At 48.3% G+C, this 15903-nt stretch overlaps 1 protein-coding gene across 1 annotated transcript in view; it reads left to right on the top strand.

Annotated features, from left to right (window-relative positions):
* The first annotated feature begins 329 nt into the window (after positions 1 to 329).
* Positions 330 to 15903, top strand: part of PADI4 (peptidyl arginine deiminase 4) — a 32722-nt gene continuing 17148 nt past the window's right edge. Inside the window, 6 exon segments of the mRNA XM_027108294.1 lie at positions 330 to 370; positions 1784 to 1839; positions 1994 to 2108; positions 12053 to 12233; positions 13778 to 13844; positions 15611 to 15678. Coding sequence (XP_026964095.1) covers positions 330 to 370; positions 1784 to 1839; positions 1994 to 2108; positions 12053 to 12233; positions 13778 to 13844; positions 15611 to 15678 — 528 coding nt within the window.

Below are 15903 nucleotides of genomic sequence, written 5' to 3'. Positions count from 1 at the left end.
ACGCCCAGAGAGCATCAGGCAACCCTCAGCACAACCTGGCTTCCTCCTGGCGAGCAGCTGGGCTGGCGTTTCTGCCTTTCAGCAGAAAGAGAGGGCCCCTTCCTCTGGGGTTTCTGGCCTGGATTCTGAGCCAGATACCCTCATGTGCAAAAGGATTTGCTTCCCAAACCCCAAAGCCCCCTTCAGGCTCTGAAAGGGTAATGTCTTCTGTGAGGGTAACGGCCAGGCCAGGGCCAGGCCAGGTTCTCAGGGATCCTCACAGGAAACTGCCCTCAGGGGTCCCACCGTGGGTCAAGTGCTGGGCTGGGTGCTGGGTGCTGGAGAACACCATGGTCTTCAGCCACAAGGGTTTAGTGAGCACCTACTACAAGTCAGGAGCTGTTCTAGGCACTGAGGGTGCAGCTGAAACTGGCAAAGGCCCTGCTCTCATGCCTAGTTGGGGCACAGACATTTAAACACACACACACACACACACACACACACACACACACACACACACACACACACGATGACAAGCTGTGGCAAATTTCAGGAAAAGAACCAAATGCTCTGCAAGAGAAAAAAGAGAGACAAAGGTAAAGCCACAAAGTCCCTGCCAATAACCACAGACACGGGCACACGGAATGCATCACAGAGTGGTTTATGATACAGAAGATCTGTAAACAGCCTTCACGCCCAGCAGTGCTATGGACTGAATTGTGTCTCCCCACCCCCAATTCATGTTTTGAAGCCTCGGTGGTCTCACTATAATGTGGGCATTGTGATAGGACCCACTTCATGGGGACGTTGGTATGAAGCAGGATTGGAACTCAGGCCTGTCTAATCCCACAGCCCGGCTCTTAATTAATGAGGCAAATGCCTTGTTTCAAAGCCGGAGAAAACAAAAAACACACATGCAATCTCCAACCCCCAAGACACACTCTGTTCACTCCAGATCCCTGTGCGCGCCTCCTCTGGGTGTCCCCTCTGGGACTTGTCCCTCCAACCCCTCACCCATCACCCGACAAGCAGGCAGAGCCTAGCACCAGTGGCCCACACCCACGGCTCTGCGGCTGAGTAAGCGTTCCCATGTGTGCAGGGAACTCTGGCTTCAAGCTCTGCCACATACTAGCTATGGTGCCTTGGGCCCATCACCTTTCTTCTCTGTGCCTCTGTTTTCCCTTCTGTAAAATGGGTAGTAATAACAAGCCCATACAGACCTTGTACTGCCATAAGAAGTAGATGTGTTAAAGTCTGAAAAGCTCGTGTCACGTGGACAGGCAGCTGATACATCTCATACCCCCAAGAGCAGGATGCCTCTGGTTCAAATCCTGGCTCTACCACTTTCTAGCTGTGTAACCTCTCTGTGCCTCAGTTTCTTCTTCTGGAAATTGGGGATAATAATTGTACTGACCTCAGAGAGATGCTGAGAGAATGAACTGAGGGAATTATAATAGTACCTACCTCACAGGCTTGCCTTATTGAGTTATTCCACAAGACGGCCAGAGAAAGGTGCCTGGGACCCAGAAAATACAGAAGGGTGGGATGTCACGTGGGTGACCCAGCCCGGTGAGACCTGGCCCAAGCCAGATCAGTCTTTGAATGTGTAGCCCGGTCTGTGACCTTGTGCCTAAAATCTCCCAGCCTCCCCACTTTTCTTGTCTTCTCCTCTCTGATACCCTGTTTGGCACAGTGAAGCAAGGTTGGATGAATCCAGGAGTTCATGGTCCCAGGCAGGGATGGGGCAGTGGGCATGAGGCCTCAGAATTTCACCCCTACCCCCTGATCCCTCGGCTCTTCCCAGGAAACTAACGATCCAGGCTGCCACTGATTCTGGCATCAACACCAAACAGGGTCCCGGTCTGAGGGGGAAGCTCCAGGGCAGAGGAGGGGCTGAGAAGACATGCCAGGGACCTGAGTGGGGAGAGGCTGGGCCACAAACCACAGGTGCTGACTCATGGCCTCCGCTGGGCACTGGGCGCTGTGAACGAACCAGCCCTGGGGCTTTCTACAGCCGGAGGGACGAGCTGGCCAGATGATGGCCCAGGGTACAGTGAGCCAGTGGCCCCAGAGCAGCCCACCTATGCCGTGTGTGTGCTGGGCACCGAGACGCAGCTGGATGTCTACGGGTGAGCAGGGGACATTCTGGGGTTGGGGGGAAGGTCTGGTGATGCTGGATGAGCAGGTTCTGCTGACACAAGACGTGTGTTTGCCTCAAGCTTCAGGCTCCAGCCTCTGCAGCCACCGGCAGGGGAGAAGCTAGAGAGCTTAGACCTGAGTGGCCCTGGGATGTGCGTGGACTCAAGGCAGTGAGTTCATTGCCATGAACAAGTGGGTCTTCCCCAGGGCCTCACCACAAATGCATTATTTTTATTTTATTTTATTTTTTTAAAGAAGATGTTGGGGATAGGAGTTTATTAATTAATTAATTAATTTTTGCTGTGTTGGGTCTTCGTTTCTGTGTGAGGGCTTTCTCTAGTTGTGGCAAGCGGATGCGCGGGCCTCTCACTGTCGCGGCCTCTCTTGTTGCGGAGCACAGGCTCCAGACGCGCAGGCTCAGTAATTGTGGCTCACGGGCCTAGTTGCTCCGCGGCATGTGGGATCCTCCCAGACCAGGGCTCGAACCCATGTCCCCTGCATTAGCAGGCAGATTCTCAACCACTGCGCCACCAGGGAAGCCCAACACAAATGCATTATTATAGGGCAAACAGGACCATATCCTTTCACCATTGAGGCAATGGGAGCTCAGAGAGGGTCTGTGACTTACCGAAGGTCACACAGCAAGTGTGCCCTGGAAGCAAGGCTGGACCCTGGACTTCATAGCCCAGACCTGGATCCCCCTGCAGTTGTTGCCCTACACCTCTTGGCCAAGCCTCCCTCCGTGGGTGGGTAATAGCGTGGGAGTGATGAGACAGGCTGTGGCATGGAGAGGCCGAGGAGGAGACCAGGCCCTGCTATTGGCTAGCTGGGCTGCCTTGGGCAACTGAGCCTCAGTTTCCTCATCTGTGAAATGGGGATTATACTCACTTCGTAGGGTGCTTGTAGGGATTAAATGTGAAAACCATAAAAATGTTTGTTAAGTACTTAGCACAGTGCTGGGCCTACCCCTGGTAGTTGTTCATTCATTCATCCATTAATTAATTCATTCAACAAATACCGATTGAATATCTATTATGTCCAAGCCCTGTGCCAGGCTCTGGCTAAACAAGATGGTCTAGAAACGCTCTTGGTGGGCGTGGTTGGGGTCATTGCTGTTGTCAGTAATAGTGGTGGCAGCCCCTGGCTTCCTCCATCTGTTGCTCCACAGATGCTCCAGGCTGAGCGTCTGCGGTCCTAGAATGGTGCCCACAGGGGTGTCTGGCACATTTCCTTGGAAGTGTCGCTCGCTTCCAGCCCCCAGCCAGCAGTAGGAGAACAGCAGAGACTGAGAGGGTGAGGAGTAGAGGAAGAAGAGGCTGACGGTCATCGGAGGCCACCCGACTCCCAGGAGACAGCCCTTCCATCAGTGAGGCATCGAGCTCTGTATTCAAGCGCCCTTGTGATGTGTGGTTTCTCACACAATAACGGCTGATATTCACATCACACTTGGTGCACACAACTCATTCAGCCCCCTTAGGAGGTAGGCAGTGCTGTAATTCCCATTTTGCAGAAGGGAAAGCTGAGGCTCTGAGAAGTTGAGTAACCCACTGAAGCCACACAGCTAGTTAGTAAGGGAGCCAGGATTGAAACCCAGGCAGCTTGGCTCTGGGACCCTCCTCTCTGCCGCTCCATCCCTGGACCAGCCCTTCCTGTCACTTCTTGCCTGCCCTTCACAGCAGCTCCCTGCCAGCACCCACGTCTTAAGCAGCCACCACCCTCGCTCGGCCTGAATTTCCTTCCAAAAACACAGATGGGCTTGGCAACCCCCCCGCCAGCACTGCCTCCTTGACCCCCTCCCAGCACAAGCTTCCGTACCTTTGCTCAAGCTGTGTCCCTGCAGCTGGGCTCAGAGGTCCCAGGGCTTAGAAAGACAAGGTTGTAGAGGAACAGACCACAGGCTATGGGTGCCTTTCCAGAGCTGCTCTGACAAGCTCTGCTTACGATTTTCATTCTGAGTTTGGAAGGTACTTTGTCTGCAATGGGAAATACACTGATTATATTCAAACAAAATTCCGCTGACCTGAGATGAATACTGAAACCTGTCGAGGGCTTTCTGTGATGCTTGCAGCTGGAGTCAGGGAGGGATCATGACTCCAGCTACCACGTGCCAGGCCCTTCTGTTCCTGGTTTCTAATCCTCACAGAAGTTCTGCAAGGTAAACACTATCGGCATGCCCATTTTAGAGAGGAGTAAACTGAGGCCTCAAGAAGTGAAAACACCTACCCAAGGTCACCCAAATTAGAGGTGTCCAAGCCAGGAGATTTGAACCCAGGACATTCTGACCCCCAAACTCCCCCTGCTTCCCCAGCACACGCTGCCTCCCAGTGCTGTGGGTCTGGCCTTGCTAGGCACTGCTGCCTGGCTGGTAGAGCTTCCAGAGCTTCCAGAGGGCTTGAGAGATCCAGAAGGGGTGGGGGGTGGGTTCCAGGAGGTGGCAACCACGGAGGACCGTGGGCATTCTGGAGCTGCAATCACTGGGGTACTCCTTTTCCTCTGGCGCCTCCTTCTCAACAGGAAACCACTCAGTGTGACAGTGGGGAGCAGGGCAAGATTGTTAGTGTCTCTGAGCCTCAGTTTACTCATCTGTAAAATGGGGAAATTAACACCCACCCTGCTGAGTTGCAGTGAGGATTAAATTATACAACGCCTGCCGAGAGTCTGGCAGAGTGGTCCCCCTTTTCCGTAAGGATTGCATGTGTTGTTGAAAGTGACAATGTTGCAGACGCCGCTGCCCATCTGGTGGTCGTTGTAAGGAAATGTTAGACGCAGGAGCTGAAGGAATGATGTCATTTGTCTGGGGCTCAAGTTCTTGGTGCTCCCTCTATGGAGGCTATTGGAAGTGACTAGAAGATTCAGCTCTGGGTTATCTTATAATAGCACACACGGGTCCCCCAGCCCCCAACACAGTAAAAACCCTTGTGTGTTTATGAAAGTCCCTTGTTTGGGACCTGAGAGGGTCTGGAAAACATCCTAAATCAAATCCCGGTGGTGCCACTTCCCAGCAGGGCCTTACCTCTCTGAGCCTTGGCTTCCCATCTGGCAGAGAGGATGGGATGGCTGTAGAGCCCCAGCAGGTGGCAGACCCATCTGTCCACGCCCTCCTCTCGGTTCTGGAGAGGAAGCCATGCCAGGCGGAGCAAGCCGAGGGGAACCGCCCCGCAGGCACGTCCTGCGTCCCGCTTTGTCCCCCACTGTCTCTGTCTCCAAGTCTCTGTCTCCCCCTTGTTCTTTGAGCCGCTTGCTCGTTCTCCTGTTGTAACAGACACATGGCGTGTCCGTCTCCCATCCCCATCCTCCTGCCACGGCACCTGGGCGGCTGGGGGCGCCTGGCTTCCCACCCCGGCTTTGTGAGCCTAAAGGCAAACAGCTGCGCGTGGAGCAGAGAAGGAGCCTCCGGGCTTTGGCAGAGAAACCAGGGCGAGGAAGGTGTAGGGTCAACTGAGGCACTTGAGCAGAGGGGCACTGGTTCTGCTGTACCATCCCTTGGACGTGAACTGTTCTCCAGCAAGGGCCACGCATTCCTTATTATTACTGTTACCATCATGTCCCTTCATTTCTGATATCATTACCTAGCTACTGAAGAGGGGCGAGCACCACACATGGGCCCTTCAATCTGCACAACATCGTAGAAAGCATCATCGGAGTAAACATTATTCCCATTTTACAGAGAAAGAAACTGAGACCAGAGAGGGTCAGTGCCTAGGCCAAGGTCACACAGCCTGTCAGAAGTGGCCCAAGCCCATCGCCACTCTCCAGCCCTTTGAGGCTGCCTGCTGTTCCCGGGCTGGCCTGGGAGAGGTTTCCCATGGGCAGCTGAGCCCCTGCGTCCCTGCTAGTCTGCAGGCAAGTGTCTGATCCCAAAGAGCCCAAGCCGGCTGCAGACACCACATCCACAGGCACGTGCCGTAGCCAGCTGGTGTAGACAGACTGGCCCCTGGGCTATTTGATGTGGTGGCAGGCATAGTTTGTATACGTCGTCCACATTGACCCTGGCTGTCTCCCCGACCCAGACAGTCAGTGCCTCCCAGGGACGACGACCCAGCCATCCTGCTACCGGGCCACTATTGTGCTGGGAGCAGTTGGGGGCAGGTAGGAAAGCCAGTGCCGGCACCAGGGAGCACACAGGGACGCCTGCTGTTAGAGTTTAGCAGAAGTGGAATGGTGTCTTTGTCAAGGACTGATCCTGTATTGGCTATCTATCACCATGTAACAAGTTGCCCCGAAACATGCTGGCTCAAAACAATAGCGTTTATGATCTCACAGTTTCTGTGGGTCAGGATCCAGTGTGGCTTAGCTGGGCCCTCTGCCCTGGGGGCTCAAAGGCTGCAGTCAAGGTGTCAGCGGGGCTAAAGTCACGTTGAGGCTTGACCAGGGCAGCCCTGCGTCCAAGCTCAGTCATGTGGCTCTTGCAGAATTGTGCTCCTCGTGGGCTTGTGGACTGACGGCCTCAGTTCCCTTCACGTGGCTGGCAGGAAGCCTCCCCCAGTTCCCTGCCATGTGGGCCTCTCCATAGCTCACAGCATGGCAGCTGGCTTCATCAAGGTGAGCGAAGGTGAGAGAGAGAGAGAGAGAGAGAGAGAGAGAGAGAGGAGAGAGAAAGAAAAGGAGGTGGGGGAAGAGGTCTTTTGTAACAGCCCATCACTTTTGCCATTTTCCATTGGTTGAAAGGAAGTCTCTGGGGAGACTTCCTACACTCAGGGGCAGGGAGTTACACAAGGGCATGAACACCAGAGGTGGGGATCATTGGAGACATCTCAGAAGCCTGCCCGCCACGTACTTTTCCCGTATTTCCCTAATTCTCTATAAGGGATACCTACAGCTTTTGATATGGAGACAAAGAACTTTATTACAAAAACAAAAATGAAAAGTGTAATCATAAAATCCACGTCTTGTGACATTGTGGAGTGAGGGCCGCCTCTCTCAGTTGTTTCCACTATGGTTTGAATCTGCCCCAATTTATCAGCCCTTCTGTCTGTGAGGATTTCACTGTGGGTCATTCACTGTCACAGAAAGGGCTGCTCTGAACATCCTTGAACGTGTCTCCTGGTGTACGTGTGCAAAAGATTCTCCAAGAGTGGAATTGCTGGGTTTGGGGTGGGCTAATGTTTGACTTTACAAGATAACAGCAAGTTCTTTTACAAAGTGCTTAACTTGACACTCCCATGAGCGGTGTGTTAAAGTTGCCGTTGAACCATATAGTCTACGATGTTGTTTTTTACCAATCAAATAGGTGTAAAACCCTGTCTCAAGGCTTTAATATTTCATTTCCTTACTTATTAGTGAGGTGGAGCTCCTGTTTAGATGTTTATCATCCACTTGGGTTTCAATTTCTGTGAAGGCCTGTTTGCATCTTTTGCCCTGGGCTGTTTTTTCTACTGAGTTGTTTGTCTTTTTCATGTGGAGTAGCCTAAGCTCTTTAAATATTACGGATGCTAAGGCTTTGTAGGTTTTATGCTGTGAATATCTTCTTCTCAGATTATGCTTGCTTTTTCACTGTATAGAGTCTTTTGATGAACAGAAGTTATTTATTTTCATCTAGTTGAATTTATCAATCTTTTCTTTCTTGTTTATGGATTTTGTGTCTTGTTTAATTACGGGCATTAAGATGTCTCCAACAACTTTTGAAAGATACAAATGCTCATTCATGATAAAAAGTCTCAGTAAACTAAGCATAGAGGAGATCTTCTTCAACTTGATAAAGAATATCTACAAGGGCTTCCCTGGTGGCACAGTGGTTGAGAGTCCGCCTGCCGATGCAGGGGACGCAGGATCGTGCCCCGGTCCGGGAAGATCCCACATGCTGCGGAGCGGCTGGGCCCGTGAGCCATGGCTGCTGAGCCTGCATGTCCGGAGCCTGTGCTCCACAACGGGAGAGGCCACAGCAGTGAGAGGCCCATGTACCACAAAAAAAAAAAAAAAAAAAGGAATATCTACAAAAGACTTACAGCTCACATCACACTTAATGGTGAGAAGCTTGAAGTTTTCCACTAAAGTCAAGAACAAGGCAAATGTGTTCCCTCTCCCCACTGTTTTCCAACACAATATGGAAAGTCCTAGCTAATGGTTAAGACTAGAAAAGGAAATAAAAGGGATACCTACTGAGAAGAAATACACTTTTTTTGTTCACCTATGACATGATGATCTATGTAGAAAAACTCAAGGAACTGACAAAAAAACTTCTGGAACTAATAAGCAACTATAGCAACGTTGCAGGACACAGTCAATTGCTTTCCTGTATACCAACAATGAACAAATGGAATTTGAAATTAAAAACACAATGCCATTTACATTTGACCCCTCCCAAATTAAATACTTAGGTATAAATCTAACAAAATATGTATAAAGTCTGTACAAGAAAAACTTCAAAACTCTGATGAAAGATATTAAAGAAGAAGTAAAAAAATGGAGAGCTATTTCATGTTCAAGGGTAGGAAAACTCAATATTGTCAGTTCTTCCCAACTTGATCTGTAGATTCAGGGCAATCCCAATCAAAATCCCATCAAGTTATTTTGTGGATATCAACAAACTGATTCTAAAGTTTATATGGAGACACAAAACAAAGAAAACAAAACAAAACAAACAAAAAACCCCAGAATAGCCAACAGAATATTGAAGAAGAACAAAGTTGGAGGACCGACACTACCTGACTTCAAGACTTACTGTAAAGTAAATCAACTATATCCGAATAAAAATTATTTTTAGAAAAAGACTTAACTGTAAAGCTACAGTAATCAAGACAATGTGGTATTAGCAAAGGAATAGACAAATGAAACATGGAATAGAATAGAGACCAGAAACCGTGCATAGATATAGCCAACTCATCTTTAGATGCGGCACAGAGGATTTTTATGGCAGTGAAACTACTTGATATGGTACTATAATGGTGGATATATGTCATTACACATTTGTCCAAATCCACAGAATGTAAAACACCAAGAGGGAACCCTAATGTAGACTGTGGACTTTGGGTGATAATTATGTGTCAATGTAGGGTCATCAATTCTAATGAATGTACCACTCTGGGGGAAGAGGTTGATAATAGGGGAGGCTATACAGCAGTTGGGGCAGGAGATATATGGAAATCTCTGTAACTTCCTCTCAATTTTGCTGTGAACCTAAAACTTCTCTAGAAAATGAGCTACTTTTTTAAAAAAAGATGCAAAATTCTGTCTTTCTTAAGTCTTTAGTACATGATGTGAGGATGGGATGAATTTAATTATTTATTCAATGTATTCATTTTCCATATGGATAAGCAATTGTCCCAGCACCATTTATTACACAATCTTCACTTTCTCCAGTTATTTGCAAGACCACCTCTGTCATAGATCAAGGAGAATCTCTCTTAAGTTGCATCTGTCATTTTCTTTACCTAAGCCATTACAATGCAATCCATGACTTCACAGTAAGTCATACGTGGTAGAGCAAGTCCCTCACCTTTTGCTTCTTTTTCTTACAAGGTACTTTGACTATCTTAGCCCCTTGGTTTTCCAAGTAAACCTTGGAATCAACTTGTCAAGTTCAAGTAAAACCCTGGAATTTCTCTGACCACATGAATCTATTTGGAGAGAATTCATACCATGATGATATTAAGCCTTCCTAACCATGTTCATGGTATTTCTTTCTTCTAATTTGGGTCTTCTCTAATGGATTTCAATAAGGTTTGATCATTTTCCTCCATAAAAGCCTTACACATCTTTTGTTAGGTTTATCCTAGGTACTTTACAGTATTTCTTCCTAATGTAAATTATATGCTAATAGTGTGGTTTTTGCCTAAAAATTAATTTTGTCTGATATTACTATATCCATCCCAGCTCTCTCCTGACTAATATTGGCTTAATGTATCTTTTTTCCTTTTTTTTTTAAAACTTCATCTTTCCTGGATCCTTGTATTTTAGGTTCACCTCTTATAAATAGCATGGAGCTGGATTTTATTTCTTTATCTAGTCCCAAACTCTCTTTTAACTAGTAACATTATTTATATTTATTTTGATCATTTGTATATTTGAGTTTGCTTTTACCATTTGCTTTTTAGTTTTTGGTTGTCTATTTTTTTCTATGTTGTCTTTTTCTCTGTAATCACCGTTTTGAATGGAATTATCCATTCTTTTAAAAAATTATTGCATTTTCTCCATGTATAGAAATTTATAAACTCCATTTCTTTTCTTTTGGTGAATACTTTTACATTTCTAGAATTCAACACTATCTTAATTCTCTCTTCGGTTGAAGACCTCATACCACTTTAACTCTCATTACCTCTCCCAGTTTACATTCTGCTCTTTTTTTTAATCTCACAATTTTGATATTTTTATAAACTTTTTTTTATACAGACAATATTTTTTAGATTTACCAAAATATTTACCATGTTATTTGTTCACCATTTTTATTGAATCCAGATGATTCTGACATTAGGTATCTTCTTAAAGAATGTCTTTAGAAGTTGCTTTAGTGAAAGTGTGTTGGTTTTAAAACATCAGTTTTTCTTCATCTGAAAATGTTTTTATTAAAATATAATTTTTTATGTACACAAGTCTACGTTAATAGTTATGTTTTCAAGATACTTTGAAGATATTATTCAACTCTCTTCTGGATTTCATTACTGCTGTTGTGAAGTCTACTTTCAATCTATTGATAATTATTATTCTTTTATAGGTGACCTGACTTTTCTTCTTTCTGGATACCTTTAAGATCTGTTTGTCTTTGGTATTCTTTTTTTTTTTTTTTTATGCGGTACACGGGCCTCTCACTGCTGTGGCCTCTCCCATTGCGGAGCACAGTCTCCGGACGCGCAGGCTCAGCGGGCATGGCTCATGGGCCTAGCCGCTCCGCGGCATGTGGGATCCTCCCGGACCGGGGCACGAACCCGTGACCCCTGCATCAACAGGCAGACTCTCAACCACTGCGCCACCAGGGAAGCCCCATGTCTTTGGTATTCTTAACCACAGTGAGATATGTGTGTGTCTGTGTGTGTGTCTGTGTGTGTGTCTGTGTGTGTATGTGTGTGTATGTGTGTCTGTGTGTCTGTGTGTGTGTCTGTGCGTCTGTGTGTGTATGTGTCTGTGTCTGTGTGTCTGTGTGTGTATGTGTGTGTCTGTGTGTGTCTGTGTGTGTCTGTGTGTGTGTCTGTGTGTGTGTCTGTGTGTGTATGTGTGTGTGTGTGTGTATGTGTGTGTGTATGTGTGAGTGTATGCAGAGAAGGGAATTCTTGGCAAGTTCCCTTACTTTTCACATCTCAGCAATGTTTTGAAAAGTATATTCTAGGGCTTCCCTGGTGGCACAGTGGTTGAGAATCTGCCTGCCAAGGCAGGGGACACAGGTTCGAGCCCTGGTCTGGGAGGATCCCACATGCCGCGGAGCAACTAGGCCCGTGAGCCACACCTACTGAGTCTGCGCGTCTGGAGCCTGTGCTCCCCAACGAGAGGCCACGATAGTGAGAGGCCCGCGCACCGCAATGAAGAGTGGCCCCCGCTTGTCGCAACTAGAGAAAGCCCTCGCACAGAAACGAAGACCCAACACAGCCAAAAATAAATAAATAAATAAATACAAAAGTATATTCTAACCATGATCCAGTTGTTTTGTAGGGAAGGTCCTTCAGAGTCCTGTTTGTACTGTTCGTGCGATTCTTCGTATATGCACAACACTGTGTGTGCGTGTCTGTGTAATATAAACCTCGGGTACACACGTCACTCTATGCATACATCTGTGTGTGTGTGTCTTTTCCTAGTTCAAGCGTAACCTCTCCAGGTCAGGGGATTTTCTTTCTGTTTCTCACTACCTCCTGACAACCTACCAGTACTTACTCCCAGGGTCAGGGTCAGTCTGGCTGCCTTCTGGTGTCCACACTGGTGGGGAAAGGAAGAACAGTGGGGAGAGCAGTAGTGGGCCAGGCACTGCCTCACCGTGTCCCCCTGTCCTCCCCATCTGTCTCTTCCACAGCTCTGCCCCCAAGGACTGCACATCCCTTAGCATCAATGCTTCCCCAGGAGTGGTCGTAGATGTTGCCCACCACCCTCCAGCCAAGAAGAATCTCACAGGTTCCTCCAAGTGGCCCCTGGACCCTGGGCTGGAGGTGAGCCTGAAGATGAGAGCTGCCAGCGATAGCACAGGTGACCGGAAGGTGAGTGTGGCAGCCGTGGGCTGGGATGTGTAGGAGGAGGTCAGCAGGTCATAACAGGTCAGCCACTCAGTCGACCCAGAGCCCCAGCCCTCTGCAGGCTCTGGGGAGAATCAGTTCTTTGTCTCTCCCAGCTTCTGGTGGCAGCTGGTATTCCTAGACTTGTGGCCACATCGCTCCAATCTCTGCCTCCGTGGTCCATTACCTCCTCCTCAACCTGTCAAATCTCCCTCTGCCTCACTCTTATAAGGACACTTGTCATTGGATTTAAGACCTGTCTGGAAAATACAGGATGATCTCATTTCAAGATTCTTGATTACATCTGCAAAGATCTTTTTTTCCAAATAGGGTCACATTCACAGGATCCAGGGATTAGGTGGTGGACGTATCTTTTGGGGAATCACCATTCAACCCGCTGTAGCCGCATTGACTATAGATGGACTCAACAGGACCCTCCAGGATTCCCACAGGGATCTGGGACAACAGCCACTTGTTCCCAGCAGGACAGGCCAAGCAGGATACTTCCTGGGGCAGAGTTGTTGCCTGCTGTAAGAATACAGACCTTGGGCATCAAAGCCGGTCAGCAAGGGTGCAATCAGAGAAAGCTTCCTGGGAGAAGTGGCAAGCTGATGGATGGTATCAATGACCTGCTTAAGAGAGGAAAAGAGAAGCGAGAGCTCTACACAGGGGATGTGGCCTGTGTGCACGCTCTGGATAAGAGAGGGTGAGATGTGTGTTGGAGAAGCTGAGGAAGAGCTGTATGGAAAGAAAGGAAGGTAGGAGGGAAGGTGAGGGAGAGAGGGAGCCAGTATTAGAGAGTTTGGCATCAGAGACCTCATTCTCTTAGGACAACAGGAAGCCAATGAAAACCTTTCATCCAGGAGTAACAAGACCACATATGTATGTTAGAAAGACCCACTGGCTGCAGTGTAGTGAGTCAGTTACATCTAGGCAGCAGACTGGGGGCAGGGCAACCAGTCAGCAGGCTGATGCCGTGGTCCAGATGCAAGGTGACAGTGGCTGTGACACTTCCCTGGATTCCCACTATCTGCAGGAGAGGTCGAGACACCTCAGTGCGACCCTCAGGAGCTCCCCTTCTTCTGGTGGCAGCTCTTTGGTTTTGCTTTGGGGAACTCCCCTCCATCAACTTGCTTAGAAGTGTGGTTCCTGACACTCTGCCCTCCTCTGGCCAGGCTGGGCCAATCAGATGGGTTCTTCCTGGATTTTTAACCTTGGGCAGTGGGAGTTGGTGTTGCCACTCTCCCTCCAATGCCTCTTCCACCACATCCCCATCTGCTGAACTCCTGACACCATACAGGCAGAGGAAGCCGCTGCCTCCCTGGTCTCCCAAAGGACCCTCTTCTGTACATCATAGTCACCTGAGTGTTTTGCTCCCCTTCCACTTCCACCAGCTGGGGTGCTCCTAACAGGCTGGGAGCCTGATCCTTGTCTCCTCAGCACGCTGCTCTGAGCTGGAACATAGCAGGCCAGTTAGTGTTTGTTGAATGACTAAGGGAAATCATTAGTGGTTGGCTTCTGTCCTATAGGTTCAGATTTCATACTATGGACCCGAGACCACTCCAGTTGAAGTCCTGCTCTACATCCCTGGGGTCGGTAAGTGACGCCAGGGACCTTGGAGCACCACCCCTCTCCCTCCACACACACACCCATGCAAGGCATCTCTCCAGGAGAAACTACACCCTGAAGCTTACTTTAGGCTGAGCAGAGAAAAGGATAATTTCTAGCCAGTCATGCATCTGGTAGTTCATAAGTATTCCTTCCCCAGTCAGTGAACCCAGAATAGAGCTGGGGAGAGAGGGCATTTGCAGGAAGCTTCAATTACATCTCAATATTTGATTTCTCAGCTTAGGAAGTGGTACGTGGATTTTCAACATACGAGTCTCTATACCTTTTTGAAACCTCAAATATTTATGAGAAAAAGTAGATGATGAGACTGTTTTTTTTGTTGTCGTTGTTATTTTTTGCCGTACGTGGGCCTCTCACTGTTGTGGCCTCTCCCGTTGCGGAGCACAGGCTCCGGATGTGCAGGCTCAGCGGCCACGGCTCATGGGCCCAGCCGCTCCGCGGCATGTGGGATCTTCCCGGACCAGGGCACGAACCCATGTCCCCTGCATCGGCAGGCGGACTCTCAACCACTGTGCCACTAGGGAAGCCCGTTGAGACTGTTTTATGCAATAATATAGACCAGTGTTCCCCAAATTCCATTATTTACATCCCATCTTCACCATTTTTGCCACATCAGTGATCTGCTTGTACTCGTATTTATTTATTCTTCTTCTTTAAATAAAGTACATTTTTAACTTGACCTCATCTGGGACAATAGTATCATAATATTATTATTACTATTTAAACATACGTTAAATATATGAACAGCATGTGAAAGCTCCAGGTTTCTTTTCATTAATGAATTTCATTCATTTATTTCATTAATACACATTTTCATAATAATAATTATTATTGTTGTTGTTATCATTATATAGCACTTACTCTATGCCAGGCAGGGTGCCAAGACTTTACATTTAAACCTTACAACAATCCAATGAAATTGGCACTAATATTACCACATTTTACAGATGAAGAAACTGAGGTACAAGAGGTAAAGGGACTTGCCCAAGATTCCACAGCTGGTTAGCAAAGGAGCCAGGAAGTTCTGGCCACCAAGCGCTATGCTCTATGGCCCAACATCGATACATGGCTATGGATATGTTTAAAATGTCATCTAGGTCAATCTCATTCTGTGAGCTCACGGGGTCGCTACACAATGTCATTGGAACGACCATATAGTCATGCGCTCTGATGAGAGGGGAAGGATTCAGAAGCGAACATATGCTTTCTCAGCCATGCCATTTGGACAGAGCAGGGTACGTTTGGGGCTGTGGTTTGTCCCCAGTGCAGTCACGGTACACAGAACGAAGAGCCAGGTGGGGTTGGAATAACCACTGTGTCCCCTACTCCAGTCACTGGGGCTGGAGTTGGGGCCAGAGGCCTTTGAGAGCCTGGCAAGGTGTCCTTGCAGGGGCTTCGTACCATACATCCATTGGGGTGGCCGGGAACTCTTTCTGAGACCCCTGGGGATGGCCAGACATGCAGGGTCTGGTTGGCAACACAGCTGTGGCAGGTCCTCCATGAGAGGAGAATGTGTGTGGTTAGAAGCCCCGGCTCTGCTGTCAGAATTGCAGCCAGACTTCTTCTTGGGAGACTTGGGGGTGTCTTAGAACCTGTGTCTCCTCTGAACCAGTGAGAAAGAAGCCTTTGCGCAGATAGGTCTCCTGGGGAAAGGATTGTCCATCTGGGACCAGACTGAGTGCTCCCACCTTGCACCCTCACTATCCCTCTCCTCTTACTCCCCGGGATTTCAGAAATCTCCTTGAGCGCGGACTTCACTCGCACTGGCAAAATGAAGTCCACCGGAGGCAGGAAGGACCAGGTATGGCTCGACCTTGTCCGGCGCCCCAAATGCTCCCGTAACTCCACTGGCTTCTCCTAGCGCGCCCCCTGGTGGTGATGAGGTGAACAGCGGTCTGTCTCACGTATCCATGTTAATAGTAAACGAAACAAATTTAAGAACAGGAAAAAAAAGAAAATTAAAATCACGAATACCATTACCGTTTTGGTTTACATAGGTCCCATCTATTCTACAAAACTAGATTTT

Source organism: Aethalodelphis obliquidens, unplaced genomic scaffold, assembly GCF_003676395.1.
Source record: "Aethalodelphis obliquidens isolate GAN/ISIS:26980383/991018 unplaced genomic scaffold, ASM367639v1 scaffold9, whole genome shotgun sequence".
Taxonomy (NCBI): Eukaryota; Metazoa; Chordata; class Mammalia; order Artiodactyla; family Delphinidae; genus Aethalodelphis; species Aethalodelphis obliquidens.
This window is presented reverse-complemented; position numbering and strand designations above follow the sequence as displayed.